Source organism: Sceloporus undulatus, chromosome 4, assembly GCF_019175285.1.
Source record: "Sceloporus undulatus isolate JIND9_A2432 ecotype Alabama chromosome 4, SceUnd_v1.1, whole genome shotgun sequence".
NCBI lineage: Eukaryota > Metazoa > Chordata > Lepidosauria > Squamata > Phrynosomatidae > Sceloporus > Sceloporus undulatus.
Window position 1 is genome coordinate 240,387,716 of NC_056525.1, and position 19,490 is coordinate 240,407,205.

General features: G+C 40.1%; 1 protein-coding gene across 1 annotated transcript in view; it reads right to left on the minus strand.

Annotated features, from left to right (window-relative positions):
• ZFAT (zinc finger and AT-hook domain containing) overlaps positions 1 to 19,490 on the minus strand; it is a 187,054-nt gene that overhangs the window by 79,776 nt on the left and 87,788 nt on the right. The window contains 3 exon segments of the mRNA XM_042461673.1: positions 8,390 to 8,622; positions 11,465 to 12,924; positions 15,562 to 15,715. Of these exon segments, the coding sequence (XP_042317607.1) occupies positions 8,390 to 8,622; positions 11,465 to 12,924; positions 15,562 to 15,715 (1,847 nt within the window).

Genomic DNA, 19,490 nt, shown 5'->3' on the forward strand with positions numbered 1-19,490 from the left:
TACTTGGACATTGATGCGTTACGAATTTCCGGGATACGAAAAAGTCAGATTGGCAAAAAACTGTTTCGGGTTCGAAATATTTTTCGGTTACGAAATTCATTTCGGCCGAAATTCAAATGCTGCTATAGGCTTTCCAGTGTAACGGAGTATTTCGGGTTACGAAATTTTCGGGTTACGAAAGGAATGGCGGAAATAATTAATTTCGTAACCTGAGGCACCACTGTATATTGAAGAGTATTAAAAGGTATTAAAGGCCCAGTACAGATGGATGGAAAGTGCCGTCTTCAGACCAAAATTAGGTTCGGAAGCGCGCAGCAACTGCACACTCCCAAACCCTAATACGGAGGTAGTGCCATCATGGCGGCCCTCTGTCCACATGGGGGCGCCATGATGACGAAAGGGCCGCACAGCGTCCGGACGTCGCTGGCAGAAGTGGTGTCATGGCGGCGCCCCTTCCTGTTTGTGCGCTGCAAAAACAAGCCGCTCTAGGCGGCTTCTTTTTGGCACCAGTGAGTGCTGCAGCGTGCTGCTGCTGAGCACCGACTCGGGCAAAAGATGGGCAGTGCGGAGCTGCCTGTCTGTCGAGCCCCAAAGAATTTAAAGCGATAGAACCTGGGGAGTCAGGAAGTAGGCAAGTAGCAACACTTGAAAAAGCAGAACAGAATGAGTTTTGGAGTTTAAAGATCAAGTACTATCACTCTAACAGAGGATTCCACGGTGTGTGTGAAAGGCAGCAAAGATCAAAGATGACAGACAGAAATTTCAAGACACTTTACAAAAACTCACACACACATACTTTCTCCATCCCGAGGCCACCTGGTCCCTCCTCCCTCCCTTTATTTATATCTCCCCATTTCTAGACTGGGACTCAAGGAGGCTAACAAAGATGGAAAATTACAATAATATTATATATATATATATTATATATATATATATATATATGCAAATAGAGCTGAAATTAAAAACTGTATTATGAACTTAATTATTATTTTAAAAACAATGATTAAAAGCAGTATAGCACCATGAAAAGCCCCTTTGTGTAGCAAGCAACAATTCCTAAGCTTGCTGGAGAAAAAAGACTTCACCTGCCACCAAAAAGACAGCAGAAGAGGCCACCCAACGCATCTGAAGAAGTAGAGTGAAGTCTATGAAGCTGATGCTGCCAATTTCTTTCTTTCAGTTAGTCTCAAATGTGCTACAAGATCTCTCTATTACTGATTCTACAGACTAACACAGCTATATCTTCAATTTCCTAGGGAGGGACATCCAAGTGTAGACCAGCCACAGAAAAGGCTCTCTCCCATGTTCTCACTATGGGCCTGAACAGACAGGTCAAATAATAAAGCTGCTTCAGGTCACTTTGGAGGTATGCTATTTAATGATGCATGCATTCTAAGAGGCTGGAAGCCATGGCATAGCCACGCTCCAGTCCTGAGGACTGGAAACACAGCTTTGGTGCAGCTTCTGGCCTCTTAAATGTGTCATTTAAACAGCATACCTCCAAAGAGACCCGAAGCCGTTTTATTTTGGCCTGTCTGTTCGGGCCTAAATGTCCCTGTGACCGCAGTGGTATAGAGAAAGTGCCTTCTCTGAAGATCTTAAATTGGGAAGCCCATATGGAAGATAAAGTCCTCCAGACAGCCTGCACCTATGCCATATGGGCTTTCTGGTCATAACCACACTTTGAATTATGTCTGGAAACAGACTAGCAGACAATGGCTGTTTCAGCAACAGAGTTGAATGCTCCCTGTAACCAGCATCTGTTAGCAATCTGGATGCAGTTCCAGTTAACTCTGGGCATCAAACAAATAAACAACAACACAAACAACAAAAGACGGGTGGACTATCTCATCCAGGAGCAGGCTGAAAGTTATCTTTAGCAGTTCTGCAGTTCAGTATCTTCAAAAACACCGGTTTCTTTGTTACACGAGGCAGTTTTCTCAAACCAAGAGCTTCCTTGGAATATGCTTGTGACAACTTCAGGAATCATGCAGGAATGTCTGGCCAAAGCTCTTCTTTTAACAGTAAGGTGAATGGTCAGATTTTCACAGTGGCTCTCAGTCATTTGGTTTTTTGTTAGATATTCCCAGGACTGACTGGGGAACATATTACTGTCTTATCCTTCAGAGTAACCCTGCCACTTTTCCAGCCAGCATGAAGACATTTTTGGTCTGAGACTTTGCCTTCCTGAAACCACTCAAGTAATAAATAGGTGTCCCCAAGAAAGGCTCCCTCATAGTCAGAAGCTCATCACAATGCCCTTGTCACAGATGGAAACAGAGCCTCGCTTAATGATCCAGTTGGGATTCTTTTACAATACACTTCTTGTCACATTCTCCGTATCGGCATTTGTCCTGGACAAAGAAGTGCTAATTTAGCCCTGGTTTTTGAAATGTTGCCTTTTTGAAGACTTTCTAAAGGACTAAAACAGGCAAAATGTCTAGTGTGGACTCTAACACAAAACGTGAAATGCTTTCCTATATTTTCTGTTTTCCTTACCATTCAACACGTACAGATTGGGAAACCCAGGGCTGAGAAACAATGTCTAGCGTGATGACAAAACTAGATAGTTCTGTGGCATCATGGCAGCGCGTAAAACACCAGGATTACCTGGACATACATATATGGTTTTGGCTGCCCTCGGAAGAGCATCCAAGCCAGCTGAGTTCACCTCAAAATCAAAATTTCTATCCTTGCTAAATCTTTCATGGCGTTATATGGGTGATTTTACACGGGCTTTCTACTTTACCTAACACTAACAAATTAAAAACAGATTTTTTGAATTCTGGATTATACAGGACTAGAACTCTTTTTCATTATTTTAACAAATCTGTACCTCCAGATGTCATCCCACATTTTGGGATATAATCTGGGGGAAAAGGTATAAAACAGGTGTACATTGAGAATCATGCATGTATTTTTTTTAAAGCACACAAAAATGCTTTTTTCATTAAAGAAACGTTTAAAAATGCAACATATTTATAAAAACACCCACTAAAAAACAAATGCATGCATGCAAAAAACAAATTCAAAATGGCTTTTCTCCACCACATACAAAATTTATACTAATTTGTGAGAGGATATGTGGCATTATCACAGACCCCAGACTTATCATGCCAGTGTCCAGATATATTTTTTCATGGTAAATTTGAGACTAAACTCCTTATTTCAACTGTGTGGCTACCTGTAAGAGGCTATACTGCAAACTTTTTAAAAGCCTGAGTGGTGTAAAACACACTGACCTGGCAATAAGATTTATTTATTCAAAAGTCGGGCACAAAGTCCAGCTGCTACTCAAGTCTCTTGGGGTGTCAAACATTTCATCAAAATTCAGTTTTCTTCTGCTACATTTCCCATATCTTCTCCCCTTTTGTTGCCACATGCATTTCCCCTTTGGCTTGAAATATTATGTTTACATTTGTTCCTTTGAGTCTGAAAGGAAAAGCCTGACAATGTCAACCTGATGAAACAACTAATCTGAACAGAGGAAATGTTTGTGCCAGGTTTTCTATATATTACTGCCAAGTGATTCATTCAGCATTGCAAAATACTAACCAATCTTTGAGTGTGTCTCAAAGTGCAATTAATTAGGGTCATTTTGACTCCACTTTCCCTCCTTAGCTTTCTGAAAATGCACATTTCTCAAAATGAAAGTTGTATGGGGAAGCAAACAGATCCACATTTTGCAGCTTTCGTGCCCTTCTGCTTCATAGCCATTTTCATTGGGATGCTAACAAGTATATTGAATGCTCTGTATGTCACTTAGGGACGCTATTAATGAGGAAGGAGGTTTTGGATGGAAATCATTTCAGTTTTGCAGCCTTGCTAGGTCTTCCATTCAAGCACTGTAAGAGCAAGCAGCAATCATCTTCTATATATCTACCTTTCCATGTGCAGTTACCAATTCAAAAAATGGAATGCCAGAAACATGTCTTAGAGATGCTCGCACATCACCTTGGGTAACGGCATGGTGCGATTTTCCTAAACCTCATAATTGAAGAGTGGAATAACTGGAATGCTCTCCTATACTTTGAAAACAAAATAAACTCCCAGTGTATACCAAATTAACTTGTCAGGAAGAACATATCTGTCCATCCTGCTTGTTGACATCTTGAGTTTTGTTCATGGAGCTTCCTTTGGATTTCTTTCTTTTTTTAAACATGATTATCACATGCAAAAGCTGTGCCACGGTAGATCTGGGTTGTAACAGTGAGTGGGCTCTTACCACACTGGGATAGGCGTGGGTTGTAACCATGGTGGCAGTTACTGCCTGGGCAGTAGGCTGCCTGTATCCAACCCAGGCTTCTCCCGCAGCTTTCCCAGAACAGTTTTAATCCCATTCATGAAAACCTGCTGGGAGCCTGGGTTGGATACGGCTGCCTACTGCCCCGGCCAGCCACTCATGGTTACAACCCACGCCTATCCCAGCACAAATTTTGTGTGTGATAATCTCCACAGTGGATTATTAAAACATGTATTTCATAATACTGTCTATAGCCCAAATATTATAGTCCAGAAAACCTGTACCACATCATTCCCCCGGTTGTTGTTTTTTTAGCTCCCACAATGCAGGAAATGAATTAACTGGTATTATTTTTGTCTGCTTATACATCTCAATGGATTTCTAAGGTCCATCTCAGACCATAGAAAAGCAGTCCTTAATCAAACAAAAAACTACAAAGGAATACTGGAAAGAAAAATAGCAGAATTAGAATATATCTACAAACACTAGTCTATCAACAATTGATTCCTGGCACACTACAGATATCATAATGTTAGTTACCTCCCCAACCTTCATGAGGGCTCTTTTGGATAGTTCATCACTTCTCCTTTCGGATTCCCAGCCAGTATCATACTAATTTCCAACACCTACCAACATTCATATGGTTATCAACTCACCTCAGCTTTAGGCAACATCCTTATTCTTTCTTTCGTCCTCCAAAGACAGCTGTTAGAACTGAACTTGTGACCCCATCACCATACCCACTAGATTTTCATTTGTATTGCTACTGTATTTGCCATGAATCTGAGGAAGTAGACTTGATACAATACTCCTTTGTATACTAAATAATTAAACCTTTGCTACAATACTTTACAAGTATTTACAATACAAGACTTTGCAATACTTTACAATACAAGAGTTTGCTACGATAACCCTTTATATACTAAACAATTATGGTATTATGATTCTACTTTAAGTGCCATGGCTGAATCCTGTAAAATCCTGGGATTTGCACTAGAACTCTCTGGCTGAGAACTCTAAATGTCCCTTGCTAAATTGGAAATTGCAGGATTCCACAGGATGTTAAATAGCAGTTAAAGTGGAATCATAGCACTATAATTGTGTCATGTGAAAGGGCCCCAATGGTTTCATCAAATGTAATGAGCTTCTCATGAATGTAGAACCATAACCGGACTGCTAATACCAGCCAAATGTTAGCAGAAATCCTGTGCAATGCCACCATTCTATAAGCAAGGAAGTACCAATGGCAAATTCCAGTTCACTAGGAAAATCTATTGATGATACTATTGGAAGCAATTTGCTTTCAGAAGTTGTTTTGCCTAGACTATTGCAGAATCCATTTCCAGCAACAGATGTACGGTGGCTATATCCAGCTTTCTTTCTTGACTCTCAAAGGAAGCTATAGAAAACTTGCTACCTATTTTCAGCCATATAACACTAGGTTTCTGAATTACAAATGGAGCTGTAGGGACACACACAACCACACAGAGAGCGCAGCATCTGGTGAAAAATCGAATGCCGAAAATAAAAATCAAGAAAGTGACCTAAAACCAAGCTCAGATTTACTCTGCAAAACACATTTAACTGCGAAGTTATTCTCTGAGTCAAGCAAAAACACCAATAATAAACACAGGACAACATTATGTGTATTTATAGAAGGACCCCTTCCTTTTGCTCTTTGCTTCCTGCTGCTTTTTGAAAAGCTTGCCTGTGGCTTATGAAACAACAGTAGTTAGTGAGAATAGGAGGCAAACTATCTTGTGCTTTATTTAAGAAGAAAAAGAATGGAAGTAACTGCTAGAGATATTGGCCAATAGTCGACCTCCTGTCAGCATAAAGCAGATCTAAAAAGCATTAGATGCATCAATGCTTTTAGGCACTGCAGTAACAAAACCTGAAAACAGATAAGGAAAAAATATTCAGAAAAACATCTCCGCTACCTTTCCAACTTGCCCTATTTAAAACCTTTCAACATTAACAATCCCTTTAAAGTATCAGTAAAAGGTTTAACACAATCCCTTCAAAATGATTGAAAGAGCCCCAAGTTGACTTACTCCAGTCCTCAAACACCATTCAAAATAGGAAAACATGCTCTTTCCAAATATGGAATAGCTTGAATCTCTCTGGGAAGAGAATTTCAAGGAAAAAGAAAGGACTGCTCATAGTCTACTGAGCTGATGTTACTGGCTTTCTGAGTTGGCATTAACAAATCCAAGACCTAAATCGTATGTTTAGTCCTGAATAAAGCAGAGCCAATGAATCAAATGATAGGCCTACATGTTAACTCATCATTTGACAACTGATTCAATAGTCTATTTGGGAAGAATTAACAGGATTCTAATCTAAAACTCTATGTCAAGAATAAGCAAATTATAGGAGATGTGTGCAAAGAGGTGCATTGGCTGCTATTCTTATTGTTGTTGTTATATTTATTTATATCTCGTTTCCCCTGCTCCTAGAATTGAGACTCAAAGAGGCCCATAATTTAAAAGAATTATACAATTGAAAAGGTACAAAAAGAGAGCATTAAAATAGAATTATACTATTTGCAGTGTTAAAGCCATTCAACACCAATAAAAGAATAAAATGCAATTTAAAAGATTTTTGAAAGCTCTTAAAAACAGTAGCAATGCAATTCCCGAAAGAAGCACCAATTAGTTTTAGTAGTTTTCTTTCCACTGTGAGAACCAAGCAGTTTTGAAGCTTCTTTCTATGTCACAACTTATTTTGCAAAAAAATTTTGGAAATATTATTTTCTGTGCAGAAAAAAGCTGTTTCCTGCACATAAAATGCTGTTTTCTGTGCAATAAAAACACATGTGAATTCACTTGAAAACGTAGATCACTTTATCACACTTTCTTTTTAAAAACTGTGACTTTTTTGGCTGTTATCACATCATCCTCATCCTCATTTATATTCTCATTTCCCCCCAAAACTAGAACTCAAGGTGACTTATAAATTAAAAAAGAATACAGTATAGTTAAAACATACAAAAGATCCACATTAAAATGGAATTGAAGTATTTTCAACTTTAAAAACAATTTAAAACAGAAATTAAAGATAATGAAAAGGTGTTTGAAAATACTACAATTAAAAAATGTACAACAGCCTCTAAAACTATTTTTCTTTCATAACATTCCATTTTCAAAACTCCATCACAGTACAGTATTAAAAAAAACCCAATTGTGTGTGCTGATAAAAAAACAGCAAAGACAAGGCCATTCTAAGTCTCCCTTGGAAGGAAGTTTCAAAGCTTAGGGATAGCCACTGAAAAGGCTTTATTGCATATATCTACTTGTCATGCTGTGAAGGTGGTATCACCAAGGTCCAAAACACACTGCAGAAATAATCCAGTTAGAGACCTCTTTAACTGTCATGGCTCAGTGTTAGGAAATTCTGGGAACTGTAGTTAATTGTGGCACCAGAGCCCTCTGACAGAGGCTGAATGTCTCACAAAACTAGAGTTCCCAGAATTCCCTAGCATTGAGCCAGGACAGTAAAATGGTATCAAACTGGATTATTTTTGCAGTATATTTTTGAACCTTAGAGAAAGACCTTTCTTAAGGATCTCAAGGCCCAGGCAGCCTCATATAGGAAGATATGGTCTGACACATAGCCTGGATCTACCAAATTTTGGCAGTGTAGCTGCAAATTCAGCAAAAGGATGCAAAGTGAATATGTTAGCCTCATAGCAACACATATGTTTATGTTGCTCACATCTCCACTATATGCTTCTTATTCTTCAAAAGTAGCAGAAATCGTATTATGCAAAATATGCAATTCAAATAGATGTCACTTTTATTATTACACAAGCATAAGCAGTTCTCAAGAAACTCTGCTCTTTAGAAATCTTCAAGTACTATAGAACCATTTCCTTAAAATTCAGACTTTCTTGTATATAAAAATGGGATCGAAGATGGAATGTGTAAAGCATCCAAAAATTCATGCTCGCATAAATAAGACACTAATAATACTGTAAGTAGGCAAAGTCTAGGAATCGGGTAACATCAGTTTCAAATACAACTGACATAAGACACATAATGGGAAATAACTGAGTCTACCTTATAGTTTGAGACTCTTCACAGAAAGGATTTGGCAGAACAAATTTTGTAGAGGTTTAAAGAAAAGGATATGATTCACACTTACCAGGTCTGTGTGCACTTTCAGATGGGCCTGCAATTTGTATTTATCAGGTGTGGAATAATCACAGTCTTCTGTGGGACATTTCAGCAAAATATTACTGTGTTTCTGGATGACGTGTCGTTTGAGACAGTTTTTGGTGATGGAGGAGTAACTGCACTGAGAGCAGTAATAGAGATGCTCTCGTGTGTGAGTACGAACGTGCATGTCATAATGCACCTGGTACCAAAACAGCTTGCCTAAAAAGAACAATTTAAAATACGAACAAGTTTAATTACATTTATCTAAATGTGGTGCACTCAAATACTGTGTAATGGAAAGAATGCCAAGTGTGATACTGAGAGACAGCAATTCAAATCATTGCTGTACCCTGGAATCACAGAATTGGAAGAGATCACAAGGGCCATCAAGTCCAACCCCCTGCCATGCAGGAATTCACAATCAAAATATCCCTGAAAGATGGCCATCAAGCCTCTGTTTTAAGACCTCCAAAGAGGGAGACTTCACCACTCTCTGAAAGAGTGCGTTCCACTGTCGAACAGCACTTACTGTCAGGAAGTTCCTCCTCATGTTGAGGTGGAATCTCTTTTCCTGGAGCTTGCACCCATTGCTCTGTGTTCTAGTCTCTGGAACAGCAGAAAACAAGCTTGCTCCATCTTTAAATCCTCAAATACGTAAGCAGGGCTATCATATAACTTCTTTTAACTGTCTCTTCTCCAGGATAAACATACCAAGCCCTAAGTCTCTCCTCATAAGGCATGCTTTTCAGACCCTTCACCATTTTGGTCGCTCCCCTCTGGACATGCTCCAATTTGTCAACATCCTTTCTGGTGCCCAGAACTAGATGCAGTATTCCAGGTGAGGTCTGACCAAGACAGAATAGATTGGTACTATTACTTCCTTGATCTAGACACTATACTTCTATTGACGCAGCCTAAAATTGCATTGGCTTTTTTAGCTGCCGCATCACACTGTTGATTCATGTTCAATTTGTGGTCTACTAGGACTCCTAGGACTGCTTTTGTAAAACATCATCTAGCTAGCCATATGCAGAATACTGTAATGAAGAATGATACTGTGATAGCAATTCAAATAAGAATGGGGGTACTATCATGGGATTTGGGGATAGGACTGTCCATGAGACCACAACTACCAGTTTAACCTCTGCTCAGCTCAAACTTACACACTTGCAAGGGTGAACAAAATTATGGTCTCCATTTCTGGTGAACAAATCAGAACCCTAGTTAGGAGCTTTAGCTTGCCACTAAAGTGTGGGAAGGTGATTTTTTGTGACATAACTCCCAGAATTCTCTAGCCAGCATAGTCACTGGCCATACTATTTGGCAGCCTAGCAAACCAAATTTTCCAAGCTGTGATCCCAACAATATTCTCTATCACTAAGTTATGCCTGTGATTTATTGTCATTCCTAGTCAAAAGATGCCTTTTTTCAGACTACAGTGGTACCCCGGGATACGAATGCGCCGGGTTACGAATTTTTCGGGATACGAAAAAATCCCATAGGGATTTATTGCTTCGGCTTACGAAGGTTTCTTCGGGTTACGAAAAAACCGCGGCGCTATTTTCCGCCACCGGAGGGCAGCAGAGAGCTATTTTTCCATTAGCGCCTATGGGAATTCGGCTTACGAAGGTATTTCGGGTTACGAAATTAACCGCGGAACGAATTAATTTCGTAACCCGGGGTACCACTGTATTTAGCCTTTTATTGTCCCTCCTACTTCCCAGTGTGCCTCATACAATGAATGGGTTCTTGCATGATATCAGGCAAGGATTCAGCCTATATACAAATTCTATGTACATCAAGTTCTGGTCAAAGAATAAAACAAACAACTATCCAAGGAAGCTATGTGAAGTTTAAAGATCATATGGTAAATATCCTCTAACATTTCCCAGATGCAAGCCAAGTAAGGAGCTAAGGGAATTGAAAGCACGAGACAGAAGAGGACTTTTACTGCCATTGGCAAGGAAAAAGGATAAAAAGGATGATTCAAAGAGATGTAACTACAGGTAAGCAATCCTTTATATAATACAGGTCCAACTTACAGTGTGATGTTCTCAGCTTTTAGCATCCACTCTGGGCTTCCTTTCCTAGCTAGCCTCCAGTCTTCTTTTACTCTCAAGGTTCAAATTGCACCTTCTCTTGCTTACACAGCACAGTTATCAAGGCAAGTTAAGTTTCAGACTAAGCTGGAAATGGCTTGCAGTGGCCCCAAGTACAAGATGCAAAATTTCTGTTCTCTGTGTAGCTACCCACCCATATGACATCCAGTAACATTTCCTCTATCTTCTAACCTTTGATACATGATGCCATTTATTGGGAAAGTGCCAGGTTTTGGAGATCATGAAGGGAGGCAGAGAGTGGACAACAACCCTAGAAATGTTAAGAGCATGGATGAACAAGTTGCTGAAACCACCACTTCAGGGCTGAGCTCCCAGAAACTCTTGGACCCAAGTATTTTTAGTGAACCATTCCCATGCAAACCAAATTTTCCATTGTAATTACTTCTTGTCATGCTCCATTCCAGACATCCTTCCCCATCTATTTCTCATCCAGTCTACCAGCTCCTCTCAGGTGTGAGTGTAAAGCTGCTGCTCATCCCTCTTACTGTTCTTTTGGATTCTGCTTATTTCTTTTTATGCCCATCTGGCCCATCTGTCAGTTTTTTCTCTCAAGGCACAGTGGGACAGTTCCTCTGACTTTAAAGAAAGAGTGGGCAACTGTGGCCCTGCAGGAGTTGTTGGACTGCAACTCCCATAATATCTCAATGCTGGATCCACTGGCTAGGGCTGTTGGGAGTTGCTGTCCAGCAATATTGAAAGGGATGGATTTGCCCACTCGACCTGCAAGGGAACACTCCTCTTGTTCACACGTGAGAATAAGTAAAAGCGCCTGCTTTTACTGATCTGACTTTTCCTAAGAAAACCAATTATTTTGTGCCCAAAATAAAAATAACCCCCAAATACCAACCAAATTTTCCCATTATGCAGCATACTCCAAGACTTGTCTCCTGTGTAGTTTTATTGCCACCCCCTCCCCTACTCATGTTCTGCATACTCCTCACCACAGTATTCACATTCCAAGTCTCCATAGACCTTCCTGATCTTTTCACAGAGAGCCGTGTTCATTTGTCGTTTTTGCAAACTGTCCAAAATCTGCATAAAGACTGCTGCTCCAGTTCGATTCTCTGAAGACACTGGGCATGAATCTGATTTGTCACCAACTGCTGTGTTGGATTCCAAAGTGGAAAGTTGAACAGAGGACTCTACCTCTTCTGTTGTTGCCACATCTGCTTCCTGAGCATTAAGACAGATAGCTTGGCCTGTTTCTTTGAGATCAGGAGCACACTGTGGAACTTGGCAATGCTGGTCTATATTACTCCTCTCATCTCCTGAAAGCAGAATGACTTCACTTTGTATGCTTTCTGAAGGTTCACAAGAGACCTCACCTTCGTTCTCAGGAAGGACCCTTTCTTCAGCCAATTCAGAAGGAACATTTTTCTGTAGAAAGGCATCTGGGGTACTATCAGTGAAGGCATCTGGGGGTACTAGTTCTGTCAATGATGGGCATAAGGGATCTGATGTACTTGCAACTAAAGGGCTTTCAAGATCTAAAGTGGGGACAGAAGTGATTTCTACCTTGGCGCCAATGTTATTATGATGGCTCCCTTCCATAGCATTCAGTTCATTTGCACAAACTGGTTTCTTTAGTATACAAAGCTCCTTAGAGTTTAAAAGTGAGAGTTCTGCTGCAGTCTGTGACAACTCTTCTCCAAGGGCTTCTTGTTGAATGTCCCCTCCTGGTTCCAGTAAGCAAAAGCTCTGGTTGATAGAACTGTTAAAAACAGAAGTCTCTGGCAAGTCTCTATGGGCTTCCTTGATATGTGAGCGGAGTCTGATGGAGCTGACAAATTTCTTCAAGCACTCACTACAAACATACACAAAAGGATGCTTTCGGACATGAAGCTCAAGTGCTTGGTACTTGGTGGCTCCATGGCCACATAGCTCACAAGCAAAGGGCCTCTCATCCCCATGGACCAGCATATGCCTGTCACGATCCAGTTCATTTTTGAACTTGCGCTCACAGATGTGGCAGTCATACAACAGCTGTCTTTTGCCTTCCCGGGTCATCAAGCGGAGCTCGTCAAATACCTCCTTCACTTTTTTGTCTTGCAAGTCATGGGCTTCCTTGATATGCTTGATCAGGTTCTTGACATCCGAGTATTTCTTCTTGCAGAAACGGCAGTGCTGTTTGATCTTCTTGTGTACTCTCTCCACATGGACCTTGAGGTGGCCTTTGCTCAGGCAAGTAAAAGGGCAGTAATCACAAGCAAACTTCTCCCCTGTGTGCTTTCTCAGGTGAACATTCAAGTTTGCCTTGATGGCACTGGCATAGCTGCAGAATGTACATTTGTATGGCTTTTCATTGGTATGGATCCTCAGGTGGGCCTGAAGAGAGTGCTTGAATTTGAACACCTTGTTGCAGTATTCACAGGTAAAGATTTTTAACTGAGTTGCACCTAACCTAGTGAGAAACAGAACCAGAGTTTTAATTATTCACACCACTACAGCAGTGATGAAAACAGAACTCAGCCTACAATATCAGTCTGATCCTGATTCAGTGCATGCTCAGATTTTCCATCAGAAGGAAAAAGGAGGACACACTTTCCTCCTAAGGCTGTGATTCCCAAACTTTGGTTCTCTGTGTGTTTTGGATTTTGATTCCCAGAAGCTTAGTCAGCAGGTCAGGAATTCTGGCAACTTAAATCCAAAACATCTAGAGGACCAAAGTTTGGGAACCACTGTCCTAAACTGTACTTTATCTTCTGTCAGTGAGGCATAATGGTTTTAATGGAGACCAGGGTTCGAATCTCCACTCACTCATGAGACCCCACTGCATGACCCTGAGCAAGTCATATTCCCTTGGCTTTAGAGGAAGGCAATAACACAAGACCACTGAGTAAATCTTTCCAAGAAAAGCCAAGATTAGGATCACCATAATTCAAAGGAGATCTGAGGGTACAAAACAGCAACAGCCAAGGAAGAAGTGGGCAAAGAAACTTTTTGTTGTGCCTCAGAAACGATCTAGCTGGGCAACAAGAAGGCTATCAGGTCTTCTCCCAGAGAACACAATTGCCAAGGTCTTGTTTATGTCATGTACCTGTGTACATTCCTTTACATATGTAGTTGTACCTTTCTGGTCATTATGCAGCGGAGATACTCAATTGATGGTCATTTTGGGGTTCCACAAATAGAATCCTTCCATATGAGCCTAAATCCTGTTGCACATACTAGAGACGGTCATCACATCAACTGGATTTACCAATGTGTTGAGTTAACATTCAACTATTGAATCAACAGGTCTACTCAGGTTGGGCCTAGCTAACAGGATTCCAGCCAGCACACTGTCAGATAGTTTATAACTATTTGTCAGTGCCTTTGGTGTATCACATGCTTCACTGAGATTGCAAAAATGGCCACTGTACATTCCCCATTGCATAGTAGGAAAATGAGCAATCACACTGGCAAATACACAATTGACTGCACAATGCAGGTACTCAGCAAAAGAATGGTGTAGCCCCATCATTATATAAGTGCTACACAAGCATGATGTACAATATTGGCCCATACATTTCATGGAATTCTGACAATCTTGGCATCCCTGGCATAAATGTGCATGCTCAGTCTTTACAATTTTGGCTTTAGATGATAGGATGTAGATTATTTTTTTGTTAATGAAGCCTCTGGTTTCAAATTATTTGTGAGATTATGTTTTTTCAAGTGCAACTCAGCAGTGATTACCAGCGGGGTATGGGAGATAAACTTCTCAAGATAGATTTTTGCAAGCATAAACCGAGAGAATCTAGAAGGATCTGAATATGATTTATCAGATCATACAGGGGATCAAAGAAGTTACTACATGAAACAATATCATAGGTCCTGACTCGCTCAACACATAGACCTCTGTGTTTCCCTGCCTAAAAGATCCTTCCAGTGTGAGGTAAATCTGTTTTGAACATCCTGTTGATAACATGCTGCCACCTAGTGCTGACATCAAATCAGTGCATTTCTCATTCACCTTGAAATTGTATCTTCCCTCTTTATCTTCTACCTGCAAACATCACCAGATACTGTCTGCAAATTGAATCAGATAGGTCTGTGATTCTCAGGCACTGGCCTTCTAGCTGTTTTGGAGTTCAGGTCCAGACATCCTAGCCAGCTTAACTGATGGCAGGGTTTTGGGGAGCTGAAACTCCAAACACCTGAATGATCAAAGGCCGAGAAATATAACTTGGGCCATACAAACTGGGTGACAAGGGACATATGCATGCCTAAGTTTCTCTTACAGCAGTATATGCCTGTTTTGATCACTGTGGAGGTTGGCTGTTATGAAGGGAGGTTCCTCCCTCCCTCCACAATACCCAAAGTCCCCCTGACATAGCTCAGCCTCTTAAGCCACCCCCCATAGCCATTCTGTTCCTTGTGGAGATGCAGAAGGGATCAGGAAAGCACTTGGCTATGTTGCTGTAACCAGATGCAAAGTGACTACAGCACCACTGAGATCTCCAGAGGCCCCTGATGGGTTTCCGCCCTGGTGTAATCATTTTGTATTTGGTTACAGGGACCTGAGCAGACTCTTCTTCAATCCTGCTCTCTCCCCAAGAGGCATGGAAAGGCCATGTGGACTGGATTCAGAGGCTGTTAAATAAGTTCAGAAGGTGGTATGTGGTTCAGCGTAGCAGAGCTCTGCACATGAAACTACTATACTATACTGAGCCATGCTGATTTGCAGCTACTGCTTGAATAGTCAGGGCAAATGAACCCCCATTCCAAATATACATGCATAGCTAAGTAACTTGTTTGGGGAACAGAATCATGAGAGACACTATATCTCAGACATCAGTCCTCCATGATGTCCTCCATATCTCAGACATCAGTCCTCCTGTTTACCACTTTTATCTGGTCTCCATGAAACAACAAATGGTAGAAATTTCATAGAACAAATGAAAATACCCAGAGGTTTCATTACATTTCTTGTGCCACATAATGGAATGAACACTATCTTCCTGAAAACCAGTTGTATGGCTCCCCTCAGACATTTTAGGTTATGTCATGTTTTTGCAAGGAATGAAGTAGAATTTAGTGTAAAAATGGAGGTTACCTGTTTGATTTCATTGGCTGCTCATAAGGAGTTTGCTGAATGGCATATTCTTGATATCCTCTTTGCTGAGAGGAGTCTGACATCACTGTCTCCGGATTAGTCAGTTGCTCTGTTTTGGAAGAAGCAGCTTCCACTGGAACTATTTTTGTAGCTCCTGAAAGCAAAATAAAACCCCAGAATTCATTACAGATAATCATTACAAATAGTTTATAAATTCTGTCCAATAAAAGGCAGCAACAATACTCAGTAAGTGGCAATTCTGATTAACTGTTGAATAACACGTGCAAATGAAAATTAGTTGCTGGTCTAATACCATTTATATTTGAAAGCAGGAAAGACACACAAAAATTATTCTCATCCCTTTAGCCTTCAAAACCATCATACTTACAAAGAAGCTAAAAGCTTCTTTATACTCCAGGATCCAGGAACCTACGTAAGGTATTATCATTCTGCTCCTCCTCCTTCTTATATTAATATCCCATCTTTATCCCCAAACTGGGACTCAAAAGTGGCTTACAATAAAAAAAATACTGCTAAAAATATACAAAAAGTGAACATTTAATAAAAAATTAAACAACTGGAAATATTAAAATGATTTAAAATTAAAGTTTAAAAGATAAATTATTATTTGAAGATAAAAGCAATTAAAACAGTTTTGTCTAAAACTGTAAAGCATCCTCAGCTCATTTTTTGTAAAAACAACAACACCACCTTTCTGTTTTAAAAGCCTGCCAGAATAAAAAAAAAGATATTTGCCAGGCAACAGAAAGGCAGCAGGAAGAGGGCAATTCGGGTCTCCCTCGGAAGGGAATTCCAGAGACTAGGGGCAGCTGCCGACAAGGCCCTCTCTCACATCTTCACTAACCATGCTTTGTGATGTGATGGGACTGAGAAAAGGGCCTCCCCTAATGTTTTCAGGGCAGGCTCACATGGGGAGATATGGTCCGCCAGATAGTCAGGACCTGAGCCATAAGGAGCTTTTATAGATCATAACCAGCACAGTATGGTTTCTGTAACTTGCCCCTGGTTAACATTTTGGCTGCAGCTCTTTGTACCGGCTTCAATTTCTGAATGCTTTTCAAAGGTAGTCCCATGTAGTGCCTTCCAGTAATTCAAATAAAATGTAAGGCATACAATAATAATAATAATAATAATAATAATAATAATAATAATAATAATAATAATAATAATAATTTATGTTTCCCTGCCTCTCCCAATGGATCGAAGCGGGGTTACAGTCTACTTGAAATTGTACAAAACATACAATACAATTCATACACATGTAAACCATTAAAACCATTAATTCCTTAAAAACATCAACAATTAACAATTAATAAATTCAACAGACATAAGGCTGCAGAAAATTCTTGGTCATGTCATATCAGGGGGGTATGCTTGATGGAAAAGTTCCATTTTAACTGCCTTTCTGAATGACTCCAGGGAGGTTGTCAAGCGAATCTCATCTGGGAAGCTATTCCACAATCTTGGAGCTGCTGTAGTAAAGGCCCTTTGCAAGTTTGACACATATTTAGTAGACGTTGTTTCCATTAAATTCTTTCCTGATGTTCTAAGGGTGCGGGGCGGATTATATAGGGAGATGCAGTCCCGCAAGTAACCTGGGCCCATGCCATATAGAGCTTTAAAGGTAATAACCAACACCTTGTACTGTGCCTGGAAGCGAATGGGAAGCCAATGAAGATCTTTCAAGATAGGTGTTATATGGTCAAACCTAGATGAACCAGTGACCAATCTGGCTGCCATATACCATTGTGACCATATCCAGTGTCTCAGGGATTGGGCAAAAGTAACTGAAAGCAACTCATTTGCTTTCTTTAAGTTTAATTTTCCCTTGTCTGCCCTGTTAAATTAAATCAATACTGCTTCCCATTTCAATTTATAGCAGTAGGCGTTTATCTAGAAAGTCCATAATAGTGTGCATTCTTTTATCCCAAAGAAACAGAGCAAATAGAAATGAAGGGCAAGTAATTAAGATGACACTAAGCAAAAGAGTGCATATCCGTAACTCCCTAGTAAACCTGGGATTCAGGAGAAAAAAAGGATAGTTGACAAACAATGGGGGAATGCAACTACTTATTTGTGTCTGTGTTCTCCCATCTCCCTCCATTTCTTGTCCATTTAGTACACATGTTTGTGTATAATTGCAATATGTGTCCAGGCATCAATGGTAATGATTCGGACTAAGGAGTAGGCAGATGAACAGGTGAAGGTCATATGGGAGAGTGATGTTCTCTGTTTGTGATTGAACTCATACAAACAGATGTACACATTCAGAGAGTGAGTGAGTAAGAGAGAGATAAGAGTTTTGAGAAAGTTAGGAAGAAAGATGTATGATGGTTGACTCACTATGGGATATGAAGGGCAAGCCAAAACTGAGTGACCAGGGCTCTACTGAAAAAGAACAGCTTCTGTTCCGAAGAAGCAGTGAATCTAAAGGTAGACTGTGCGTGTTGGGTAGGGGGTGAAACAGTTAAAAGAGTAAGTTATGGATGTATTAACTGACAGGGTCACATATTGGGGGTCATATAGAAGGGAGGAGGTGGGAATACTGGAGGAAAGAACAGCAACAATTTAAGATAAAGAGTCCACACTGATTTTGTTAAACTTTTGTGCATCAAAGCTACTTTGCAAATCAGCAAAAACTGGTGATTTACTACTTTCCCTAAGCACAAAATTCACTTCAATTATAGGAAGTAAGTGTATTTGATGTAGCCACACTGGAATATTAGAAACAAGGCAGGTTTGCCAAAAAGAATTTGGCCCCAGATCTGCTGTTCAAAAAAGATGAAGAACAGCTCTGAACCTGACTCTCAGTGGCACAGTAAGACAAGTGGATTGAGCAAAAGCTTTGCAACCATCTCACTTAAAAGAACCAAAAAGACATCCCAAGTTGGAGATGTGCTGGGTGTGCCACTCAGCAGTCCAAAGAGGGAGGGAGAAATGTACAAATATTCTGTCTTGCCCCCCTCTGTTCTTCCAGTTGATGAAAAGCTTACATGGCATCTTCTATGAGGATTTTATTATAAAACATCTGAAGAAGAAAGGGACATTTGTGAAATGTATTCAGCTCAGATGAAAGGTTGCCACTGAGTGTTAAGATGTAATAAAAATCCTGCTGCTTAAACAATGTGAACCCGCTTCTCTATTCAACATACTGATGATCCAGCATATTCAAAGGGAAGAAAATGCATGAGTTCATCTTATATATGCCAACAACAATCCACATGAAATATTTTTCTCCATCTGGTGAAATTATCTTGGGAAATGAAGTTTGTTTAAGCTATTTTTTATGGAGCTACAAAAAGAAAGCAAAGAAAACCAATAGCAGCCTAAAAACTTCTAGATGCACCAAAGAAACCAGTAAGTGTAAAAGAGACAGAGGCAGCCAACAAATGATTTGTAGCCATTCATTCTTGAAATACATTCCATGGCATGCAAGTTAAGAATCAGGATTCTCTCCATTCCCACTGAAATGGAATATACAACATCAAACCAACAGCTTAAAACCCATGGGCAAAAGAGAAAGAGGGCATACTTGTTTCTTGACATCTTAAAGGCTTAATGGTGGCAGAAGGGCCAGAGGAAGGAGTTGCCAAAGTGTTGGTCTTTGCCTTTTCTTTCTTTCATTTCCCAAAGGTTTAACACTATGCTTTGTTCATGTTTAGGATGAAAAGTTATCATGAAAGATCCATGAAGATGACCACATTCTGTGGCAGAATGAGATTAACGTAAATATAGGTATGCATTTCTAAAAGGACGTACATTGTGGCACAACCCACCCAAGGCACCTGTAGCCTGGCCTGAACTCACTGGAAAATGAAAGTATGGAAATGTGACAAATAATAACCATATATTTATGATTATTGATTTATGATATTTATGATTATAATGCAGACACGCTAGGGCCTGAA